This window comes from Lagenorhynchus albirostris, chromosome 8 (genome assembly GCF_949774975.1).
Source record: "Lagenorhynchus albirostris chromosome 8, mLagAlb1.1, whole genome shotgun sequence".
In the NCBI taxonomy this organism is placed as follows: domain Eukaryota; kingdom Metazoa; phylum Chordata; class Mammalia; order Artiodactyla; family Delphinidae; genus Lagenorhynchus; species Lagenorhynchus albirostris.
In genome coordinates this window covers 69,060,797-69,072,693 of record NC_083102.1, presented here as the reverse complement: position 1 = coordinate 69,072,693, position 11,897 = coordinate 69,060,797, and the positions used below count along the sequence as shown (strand labels likewise).

Sequence of the window (11,897 nt, the reverse complement as noted above, 5' to 3'; positions counted from 1 at the left end):
TGGCTTTATTGGCATCCCAAGTATCCAGCTTTGCATGTTATGGTCCCTGGATAACCCTAGTGATTGGCTAGTGCGATTCACTTTGCTAGCTAGCTAGCTCACTTCCTCACTCATTCATGGATCTTACCTTGTCATTCACTTTGCCATTCATAAGCATCTGCTTCACAGTAGTGTAACATTCCCTGAGAATTAAATTTGGACTACTGGGAAGGAAAAAAAAATAACAAAGAGACATCCATGGGGTTGGTTTCTCTGTGTTATGAGTCCCATAGAATATTTTTTGTGCACTAAAGTACATGCCTACAACCACCTACCCTAACAGGCCTGCACTGAGAGTCAAAGAATTAGTTCAGTGAAAGAAACCTGCACTGATGTATTTTAACCAATTCAAAACCAATATATAGAATTTGAGTAAATATTACACTAGGGAGAGAGTTTTCTGGGTGCAAGATTTTAGTTAAAAGATAAAGCTGGCAGTTTCTAAATGAAATAAATCATTTTACTCGGATCTTATTCTTCAATGGCAGTGTCCTCTTTTTAACAAAATGTTAAAGAAGTATGTATGTTTAGGGTAATTTTTTCAGGATGGGAAGATGGGAGCCAGCATTACAAAACGGCACAATCCAAAAGCCTTGGCTCTATGCCCATCTCATGAGTCTTCACTTCTTTGAATTTCAGATTCTTCATCTACAAAATGAGACAATGGGGAGGTGGGAAAAGAGGATATAACCCTTAAGGTGCTTTCCAGTACTACAATTTTTTAAATATAAATTTAAAAGCAAATTCCCTTAGCTATAAGAATATATACATCTATCTACTTATTTTCTTAAAATATATCTATTTCTATATAGATATATATATATATCTATAGAAATATATCTATTTCTATATTGTCGATTTCTATGGAGATCTTCATATTTTATCTATAGCATATAGAGGTAGAAGATGATATAGATAGATAGATAGATAGATAGATGGTAGATAGATATTCATACTATGTATTCTTAGGAAAATTCTGTGGAAGGTAGTTTTGGACTCCAATTGCACGTGTTCAATCTCATCTAAGCCTCAATTCCTGTTGTATCCCACGGTTGTGCTACAATCTGAAGATTTCGAAAACTGCTAATTCTCTTTTGTTTTATTGACTTTTTGCTTATCTGTTTGTCTTCCATATCAGATTTGCCATGGAGAAGATTTCAGTGTCAGCATTCTTGCTACTTGTGGCCCTCTCCTACACTCTGGCCAAAGAAACCACAGTCAAACCAGCAGCTAAGAAGGACACAAAGGACTCTCAACCCAAACTGCCCCAGACCCTCTCCAGAGGTAGGAGTCAGCTTCTTGTCGGCCTCCAGTTATACTCGATTGGTAAAGATTTAACACTCAGAGCCGAGAGTTGTGTGCTGAGCATATTTTTTATGTGTTGGTTCTAGATTGATACAAGTTTATCATTGTTTCTGCTTTCTCTAGAGGTTTTTGCTCTTCTTTAGCATCAAGTATATACTGATCCCAGCTTTACCAGTGCTTTTCAACAGCTTTGGACCTGAGAATATAATCACTTTAAATATACTGGTTCATTTTGTTCTAGGTTGGGGCGATCAACTCATCTGGACTCAGACATATGAAGAAGCTTTACACAAATCCAGGACAAGGTAAAGACAAGTTTTACAGAATTCCCTCAAAGCTCTCAAGAGCACCATCTAGTGATCTTTAGCTACACATGAAATCCTCCTCATTAAAGATGATCCAATCTCTCTTTGTCTCTTGAAGCAATAAACCCTTGATGATTATTCATCACTTGGACGAATGCCCACACAGTCAAGGTAATTTATACTTCTAAATATAATTTCCTTTATAGGCTTTTAGCTCTAGGGCCAGGGTCCAGCTCACTCATCTTTACATCCTTAGCACCTAGCACAGCTGAATTTAAAAGAATATTTTATGTAGTAAAAACATATTTTAAAGTAACTTCAAATATTTCCACAGTTTGTATTAGCCATTGGTTCAAATTTTGAAAAAACAAGCTCTAGAATTCATCCTTGACTTCTTGTTTTCTCTTTCATCTCATATCCAATACATCAGCAAATACCATTGCTTTATCTTCACCATCTATCTGAAAGCCAGCACCAGCCTCATGGGCACACCACCTGTGCAGTCACAGGACCCAGTGCTTAGTAGGTTCCTATGCTTGTAAAGCTCTGTTGTTGCTGTCTTAAAATTCGTAATCATTTTTGAACAAGAGGCTCCGTATTTTCATTTTGCAATGGGCCCCATATATTATGTAGGTCCTGCCCAAATCCAGCCACCTCCGACTGCCTCACTGCTACTGCCCTCATCCAAACCAAGTTTAGATCTTGCCTTGAGCTGTAACAGGCACCTACCTGGTCACCCGACAGTCAGTTCTCCACACGGAAGCCATCATATCCTAACACCCATGTGCTCAAGTGGCTTCTCATCACAGGTAAAATTAAATCCAGATTCCTGATCATGGCCCGAATGGCTGGACATGACCTGGACCCTGGCTGCCTTTCCTTTCTTACCACTCTCGCCGTGTTTTCCCTCCACTGCATCTAGCCTGGCCATTGTGCTTTCCCTCAACGCATCCAAACCCATTCCCAGCTCAGGGCTATTGCTCTTGCAGTCCCCTCTGCCATGTGTGACATATCCCTAACATCTTAGAATGCAGCACCCTCTCATTTCTATGTCACCTCCTCAAAGAAGTCGACCCTAACCACTCTGTAGCTTTTAAACCTCTTGCTTTGCTTTATTTTTCTTCAAAGTACTGTTATCTCCACCTAAAATTATTTCCTTGTTTATGACCTGTCTCCTACACAAGCATTTGAGCTCTATGAAGGAAGCACATTATTTTTTTTTCCCCCACTGCTCTATTCCCAGTACATGAAACAGTCCTGCCACATAGTAACCACTCAGTAAATATAGGTTAAAAAAATTAAGGGATGAATGAATGAATGATTGGATGGGTCAGTAGCGAAGCAAAGCTAGTCAATGGCCTAGATATTACTTCACTAACCATTTGCAGAAAGGGCGGAGTTGAATATTGTATTACAAATACAGTTCAACTTCAAATCCAACGGAGAATAATGGTTTTAACTGGTGATGAAATGAATGCTTAACAATCTTTTCTTTACATTATAGCTTTAAAGAAGCCATTTGCTGAAAATAAAGAAATCCAGAAATTGGCAGAGCAGTTTGTCCTCCTCAATCTAGTTGTAAGTTTACTCTTCATCCTGCCATTTCTCTGTGGCTTACAATTTGAAATGGATGGTTCATTTTCCCTATACATCTTAGTCATACTGCATTAACGGGGATGTGCTCCAAATATCTCATCTCATAGATTACAAGGAGGAAAGATTTTATTTCTTGCATCTCTACATTTTTATTTAGCAATTAATAATTTTAAGTTGTCTGAAAAATTCTCTCCTGTGGTCCAGAATTTCTCTGCTGCTGTAATAAGTGGAACGTTTTTGTCATTAAAAATTCCTTGCTGTGCCCCTTTCGCCTGCAGTCCTGGCTGCTCTCCACCCATTCTTAGTCCGTGTGCCGTCTCTCCCCAGAAGAGATGGCTCTCCAGGTGTCCAAATCTAATCCTTCCACACGTGCTGCGGCCTCATGCTTTCCTGTCCTACTTCACCATCACCACCCCTCCTGATGGTCAAGCTTTCTGCCTTTACAAGTTCTTCTGCTTGGTATACAAACGGTATCCACTTTCCTTCCGAGAGCAAACAATCAGTAAACTACTCAGAAAACTCCTCTCCCTAACTGTATGTCCCTGAAGCTTCTCTCTGTCATCCTCTTTCCAGGTTGACAAGTTGGCTTTTTCAAGGGGCATCCACGCCAGCGGTTCTTCCTCACCTCCCTTCCAAGGCACCTCTTCCTCTTTCTACCCCTTAATATGAGTGACTTCATGAGTCTCTACTTGACCTACTTCTCTTTTTATATTCTATATTCCCTATGGACAATTTCATCGGCCATTAATCAATGCCTGCTTACCGATAACTCCCACATCTTCCCCAAACACGCAACAGCTTCCAACTTATGCACACAGCCTAGTTCCAGAAATCTCGTAATCAGCTTCAACTCGACACGTTCAACACTGAATTGATCAGCGAGGCCCAGGTTTTTCAAAAAGCTCTTTTTTCTCTATTCCTTATTCCATTAGAGTGTTATTCTAGATGTGAGCCTCCCACTCACCTCCGGCAGTCAAGAAGCCCTGCGGTTCTAACTTCGAAATATTCCTGCTATTGGTCACTTCCCTATCAGTTGAGGACCGCTGTTTTAGCCTAAGAGTTTTTCACCTTGCCTAGCTTACTGCAGTATTACTAAGTGGCTCCCTGCCTACAAAATAAATCCCATCTAATCCCACATGATTGTCGGGGGTAATCACTCTAAAAACCAAACTGCAATCATGGCGCCTCTAACACCCCTCCAGTGGTTCTTTTTTTCTATATACTTTTTCTTTTTATTGTGATAAAAGTCACATAATATACAACATAGTATTTTAACCATATTTAATTGTACAGTTCAGTGGCACTAAGTACATTCACATTGTTGTGCAACTCTTATCATCGTCCATCTCCCGAATTTTTCACCTTCCTAAACTGAAGCTCTGTCCCCGTTGAACACTAACTCCCCATTCCCCCCTCCCCCCTCCCCACACTGTCCCCCTTTGTCCCCTGGCATCTACCAACGTACTTTCTGACTCTATGAATTTGACTACTGTAGGTACCTCACATAAGTGGAATCAAACAGTATTTGTCTGCCCCTAATGTATACTGGAATGCATTTCTAAGGTTAACTTAATATGTGTCCTACAAACAGATTGTACCTTCTTTTTTCTTCCCCCTGTGCTATATAGTAGGCCCTCACCAGCCATCTACTTCATACGTAGTAGTGTACATTTTTATGTCAACCCCAATCTCCCAATCCATCCCGTTCCCCTCTCCCCACTTGGTGTCCATACATCTGTTCTCTATGTCTGTGTCTCTATTTCTGCTTTGCAAATAGGTTCATCTGTACCATTTTTCTAAATTCCACATATATGCGTTACTATATGATAGTTGTTTTTCTCTTTCTGACTTACTTCACTCTGTACGACAGTCTCAGTGATTCTTATTTATTTATGAGCAGACGTAAACACTGTGGCATGGTGTGCAAGGCCAGTCACAAGCCAGCCCCTGAAGTAGCTTTCTAGCATCTTCTCTCACTACCGCCTCAGGTATCCCTATCCTTTAGTCCCATCCAAACACTTGGTTATATAAAGTGCTAGGCCTTTCCTCTACCTTTGTATAATCTTCCCCCCTCCACTGCCTGGAGTGACCTCCATTTCTATATAACTGACTCCTATTTACTTTTTAAAGATTCCTCTTTACCCACTTCAGAAAGCCCTAGCGGAACCTGCAGATAAAGCTAAATGTCCTGCTCTGGGCATCCAATGCACCTGTATATCCTTCATCATAACATTTCACCCCCTGGATCCTAAATATTCCTTTTCCTACCTGTATCTCCCTGTTAAACAAAGAAAATTAAAAAATGATAAATGGATAAACGAATTCTCAAGATAATCCTGTTTTTGCAGATTCTCTAAAAATGACTTTCTTTTTTTTTTCATTATGCTAGCTCCTCCTACCTCATCCAAGCTCCTTCCCCAAACACTGTATTCCTTCCAAATTCTCCCTTACTGAGTTTTCTGGCTCTTTGTTCACCACATGCATCAGCTTTTTACCTCATGTTCTACCTCACAGTCTGCTCTGTCTTATTATTTCATGCATGTAACTTGTCTCCCCATCTATATTATAAACTCTCTGTGTTAGAGATGTGCCTTATAGTGTCTTAAGATGCCTAGCCCAGGGCTTCCCTGGTGGCGCAGTGGTTGAGAGTCCACCTGCCGAAGCAGGGGACACGGGGTCGTGCCCTGGTCTGGGAAGATCCCACATGCTGCGGAGCGGCTGGGCCCGTGAGCCATGGCCGCTGAGCCTGCGCATCTGGAGCCTGTGCTCCGCAACGGGAGAGGCCGCAACAGTGAGAGGCCCGTGTACCGCACAAAAAAAAAAAAAAAGATGCCTAGCCCAGGAATGGACACACTGTTTTAACAAGTTTGAAAATAACTGAAGAATATAAACAAACTGAAAGCTGCTTTTTTTTAAATCTTAGTATGAAACAACTGACAAACACCTTTCTCCTGATGGCCAGTACGTCCCCAGGATTATGTTTGTTGGTAAGTAAAAGTGACAATGAGATGAAACACACCCTGAACATTACACAAGTGCCGCCACATCTCTGCCTCTGTCCTCCACACCGTTACATGCTGCTCCACCATGGCCAAGGCCACGACGAAGCTCTGCTGGGGAGGTTTAACTTTCAGCTTCACAACCTATTTTCATTAGGAAATGCAAGCTTCTACCTATTTCCATACATGACATTTTTTCTTCATCTGCTAATTCTAACTTCTCATCTTCTGCCACAAGTACACCTGAGAAAGAAGCACCCTGTTAACTGTTTAAATGTATTAATCATTTCCCTGAATTGTATCCGGTCTGTAAATATTTAATCAGGCAAACTTTTGATTCCTGTGCTGGATTTTTCTTTCTGACATTTTCTGATCATTATTTCTAGGCAAGTTATGAATATGGGCTGAAAGAAACAAAAATCAAAGGAGACATGCTCCTTCCGGCCACTGGTACTTTTCACGTGCCGTTCCCTCTGCTGGAAAGCTTTTCTGCTTCCCCCCTCGGTACCCCCAGGTCACCTGGTTAATCACTGTCATTCACTGACCTGCTCAAACTCCCACGATGTGCTCTTGTGGCACCATGTTCCTCTCAATGGTCACTCTTTCCTCAGTTTTAATTTTGTATTTATTGGGTGATTGTTGAATAAATATTGCCCCCCATGTGGAAGGGACTAGATCTTCTTCAGCTCATCATCATATTTTCAGCATGACCCTGTGGTAGGCTCGCAATAAGTATTTGATAAATGACTGAACAAATGAATTGAGTTTGGCTTTGATCGAAGTGATACTGATAAAAGGGCAATCCATAATTAAATCCGTCACATAGCAGAGCTCACTCTGATCGAGCAGATCACCTCTGTAAGGCATCCAAGTTCGCACTAACCTATAAAACGGGGGCAAGAAAAAGTGAAGGGAGAAAAGGAGGAAGGCTGAACTAGAGCTAATCTTACAGATTTGGTTTTGTTACGATTTAGAAAATTTAGACCCTTCAATGAAAGGGCCCTTATAGGTCATCCAGTCATACCCTGTGCAGGAGTTCTTTTCAGAGTGCTCCTGTCTAAGGGCTTTTTAACCCCTGTTCAATTCCTTTCGTCATAAGAACTAGGTCCTAGGCAGCTTGCTCCTTCCGGCTCAGTAGTTCTCCACGAGGCCTGCACATGTGAATTGCCTGGAAGATCTTAAACATCAAGCTGCCCAGGTTACACCTCAAACCAATTAAATCAGAATCTCAGTGGCTAGGACGCAGGTGGCAGTCTTTGAAAGCTCTGCAGATGACTCCACTGTGCAGCTGAGGCTGTAAGCCAATGCTTGGGAGGTGAAAAAGCTTTCCTGATGTCACTGTATTATGAAGATGAGACCCTGTGTCTGTATCCTCTACACTGAGCAGAAGTAGAGTAGGTCTTAAGTCTTTCTTGAACAAACGAAAGTCCTGTAATTTAAGTCTGCTGGTCCTAGTCCAACATTCTGAAACGACAGGGATTGTCCAGCAAGTTCAGGTGACAGACTTGGCATCCATGTGGCTGGGCCTCATCTTTCCTCCTCATCTAATTCTCAGGACACGGCCCATAGCCTCCTTCAATCACTTATCTCAAGGCAAGGTTGCTAGGCCTTTGCATATCCTACTACCTCCCTTCTGGATGCATCTTATTTATACCTGTTTTTTCCTCATTAACTGATAACTTCAAGTAAATATAAAACACACACACAAAAAAAGGATTTAAACCTTTAGGAATATATGTATAAGGGAAGATGCCTAAATCTCTATTTTTAAAATGCAGCTACTTAACAATAAAGTAAAAAAACTACACACTTATTTCACCTTGGCTGGTCTTAAGGGCTTGCATTCTTTTATTCATTTAAAAAACAAACCAAAAAAAACTTTGGTTTGGAAAACTAGCATTTGATGTGAGTTCCTAATTATCCAGGTTGCTCTTGGTAACATATTTCAATTACAATATAATCATTTCAAAAATTTAAAATAATTCTAGTAGAGAATGCCAATGTTTTCACCAAAAAAACAAAACACCATCCCAAGAATGTATATTATCCTATTTTCAGGTTACTATAGATAGGACAGCAGGGTTCTTAACCTTTTCCACAAATAGCACTGCACGGCTGTTGAATGCTCCCAGTTTGGCTTTGGGTACCAGCTGCAGAGGCCAGGTTGCAGACTGGATGGAGTAGAATCTCATCCAGCAGGACACATTGTGATAAACATGTAGGCTTCATCATGCAATAGGGGTTATTTTGAAACATAGTACTCCATTCCCTTTGGCTTTTTCTTTGTAGACCCATCCCTGACAGTTAGAGCCGACATCACTGGAAGATACTCAAATCGTCTCTATGCTTACGAACCTTCGGATATGGCTCTATGTAAGTGTTACCTCCTTTGAACATCTGTTTCACTGCTGTACTGGAAGGAGAGCTCACATGGGAGAGGAGAAAAAGCTGTGCTCAGAGACCCCAGAGAACCAGTCTGACCCTAACTGGCCTTGTGTCCTCCAGCAAATTACATTCAAGCATTGATCTCACTTTTTTAAAAACTCAATTAGGGCTTCCCTGGTGGCGCAGTGGTTGAGAGTCCGCCTGCCGATGCAGGGGACACGGGTTCGTGCCCCGGTCCGGGAGGATCCCACATGCCACGGAGCGGCTGGGCCCGTGAGCCATGGCCGCTGAGCCTGCGCGTCCGGAGCCTGTGCTCCGCAACGGGAGAAGCCACAACAGTGAGAAGCCCACGTACCGCAAAAAAAAAAAAAAAAAAAAAAAAAAAAAAACTCAATTAAAGATGAGTTATTTAGATTAGGTATCTTTTCCTCTAGGAGAATCCTAGGACCCTATTACCTCCTTTTCAGGTTTCTCTTAGGCTCATTTAACTCCTTCTACCACAGACCTGAGCGCAATAGTAATCGTACCATTACAATAGCAATAGTAGCAATCTCAATGCTTTGTTCAATGCTTTTCTCCAAGTAACAAAAGTGAAATCATTTAGTCCAGCTTATTAAAGTTGAATTCAAGTTCAATTTTAAAGATCAGTAGGAAAGATGGTTCCAAATATTTGCCAAGATACTGACTTCCCCCGGGGTCGCCATAACATGAAAAAAAAAAAAAGTGTGAGACTCAAGGCAGATGAAGAGCCTCAATGGGAGACTGTACCTAGCTGTGACATCTAATTAGTCCTTCTGGGAAGAAAATTGAGTCTTGTCATAAGAACCAATTCACTCAATGACTAGTGACTATGTAGACCTGCACTGCCCAATATGTCAGCCATTAGTCACATGTAGCTGTTTTAATTAAGGTTTTAAAATTCAGATCCTCAGACACGGTAACCACATTTAAAGTACTCAGTGAATAGGCACTGACTATTTTTCATCATCACAGAAATTTCCGTTGGGTGGCACCAACCTAGAACGTTATGCTGGGAAGGATTATGAGGTTGTGTCTGGGCAGCAGGAAAGAATGTCTCGGTCCATTATCAATGTCTCCAGTAGGTTCTGGGTGCGCCAAGGGAAGCACATTCCAAATGTATTGACCATTCTTGAGATAACAGTATAGATCTTAATAAGACTTTGGGTTCCTTAAAGGCAGGTATTCCGCACAGGTAATATCACCGTGCCTTGTAAAAAAAGGCAGTTAATAAACATTGGAAGAGAACTAGATTATAATAATAAAAGCCGTTTCACATACTTTTAGAAAAAAATTTACAAGGTTCCCAACATTCATGCTATATCTATCAATGTGATTTCTGATGATGTGCTGATTCTCATAACTTTTTCCCACATTAGTGCTTGACAACATGAGGAAAGCTCTCAAGTTCCTGAAGACTGAATTGTAGAGAAAAAACAAAATCTGCAAGCTCCTCCCTTTGTGTTGGGCCTTGAGACTTGGAACCAGAGGAGATTTTAGAAGACTGTGGAGAAGGCAGAAGCACTGGTGAACCTACTGATTAGATGATGGGTTCATGTTACAACAGCTTTTTTTAAAATTTTGTCTTAAGTATACATGCATGAAAACAATATCTTATACTACGATAGTGAGCCATGATTTTTTTAAAAATAAATCCTTTTAGGGGTGTTCAAACTGTTCTTTTTTCCCCCAATTTGGTCTTTCACAGAAAAGCTATTCTGTTCGTTCACCAAATAGGATTTTCAGACACACAAAATGTTCCAAAAGAGGACAAGACAAACCTAGTTCAAGCAACAAAGCCCAAAAACAAAGTTATCATCTCATCTCGCTACAGTTTCTCACTGGGTGACTAAAAGTAGACATGAGCTTGAACAACAGAAGTATCAAACAATACGCTCTAGTGTGAAAGAATATCTACAAAGGCATCCCAGGAAAATCAATACCTAATTGAAGACCCCTCCTCACCCTGGCCAGAAACCCCAATGGACACTCTTGAATTTAGCAATCCAGTTTTAGTTTAGATTTTGCTCTCTGAGAAAGCCTCTGGCAGGTAGCTTTCTCCTTCAGAAGACTAATTTTGTAAAAAAAAGTTCATTCAGGGCTTCCCAGGTGACGCAGTGGTTGAGAGTCTGCCTGCTGATGCAGGGGACATGGGTTCGTGACCCGGTCTGGGAAGATCCCACATGCCACGGAGCTGCTGGGCCCGTGAGCCATGGCCGCTGAGCCTGCGCATCCGGAGCCTGTGCTCCACAACGGGAGAGGCCACAGTAGTGAGAGGCCCGAGTACCGCACAAAAAAAAAAAAAAGGTCATTCAAAGAACATCTGTATCCTTAAACACACCCTAATGAAACTGTGAAAATTAAACTCATAATATATTTGTTTTCTTAAGGTTTTAGAGTACTGGCCGGGAATAAATTCAGTTGATATGTTCCCATCTTCTTCACCCAAATGTGACCTGCTGGGTCAAGAGCAAAGGGCACTGACATCATGTCCATGGGGTAGAGATCAGAGGTTACTACTTATCTTTGGAAGAGGTGAGAGAGGAGGTGCCATCAGATAGGGGAGCAGTTAACTACTTTTAACTCTTTATTCTGCTGACAAAAGTTAGAACCATGTATTCACTACTTCACTACATATTTACTCTCACGTTCATTGTTAGATAAAATTCCTTTATCACCCCAACCCCACTGCCTTCTTTGGTCCCCGAATGGCTGCGACAGTCTGTGCAATGCTTTGTCTATTGGTTATCTATTGCTTGTCTTAATTAACTTTGTTTGTTTGTTTGTTTGGATACAGGCTTTTCTGAATGGCATTATTAACTTTCCCCAGTTAATACTTTTTAAAATACTTTTCCCTCACACAGTACCGTCAAAGAGCTCTGCAACAGAAACCTATGTTGTTGATTTAATGACATATAAATTCTCAGCAAAAATATCACCAGAGGGACTGGGTGCCCTCCTTGTAAGTAGGTAAGCTACATGTACTTAAAAAGGTAAAATATCCCATTTAGAAAGCTCTCTGAGGGTTAACTGGAGGAAAACAACAGTTTCCACGTGTATAAACAAATATTTTGAATGACAACTTCTAAGCTCTTCAGGTTTCCTTTATTGTACAGCAAAACAGTTTTTTTTTTAAATTGGGCTGATGTGAAATAAGATTAAATCCTTAAAATTTATTGAATGACATGCTATTTTAGCCACCCATATACTTTTTAAAATATAAATACATCTCTGAGAAGTCAAATGTCAA

At 40.9% G+C, this 11,897-nt stretch overlaps 1 protein-coding gene across 1 annotated transcript; it reads left to right on the top strand.

Annotated features, from left to right (window-relative positions):
• The first annotated feature begins 1,184 nt into the window (after positions 1 to 1,184).
• On the top strand, positions 1,185 to 10,154 carry AGR2 (anterior gradient 2, protein disulphide isomerase family member). Its single transcript, XM_060156137.1, has 7 exons — positions 1,185 to 1,323; positions 1,586 to 1,649; positions 1,768 to 1,820; positions 3,154 to 3,227; positions 6,169 to 6,232; positions 8,534 to 8,617; positions 10,027 to 10,154. Exons 1-7 carry the CDS (start codon positions 1,185 to 1,187, stop codon positions 10,074 to 10,076), a joined length of 528 nt encoding a protein of 175 aa, XP_060012120.1. The 3' UTR covers positions 10,077 to 10,154.
• Positions 10,155 to 11,897: the final 1,743 nt, after the last annotated feature.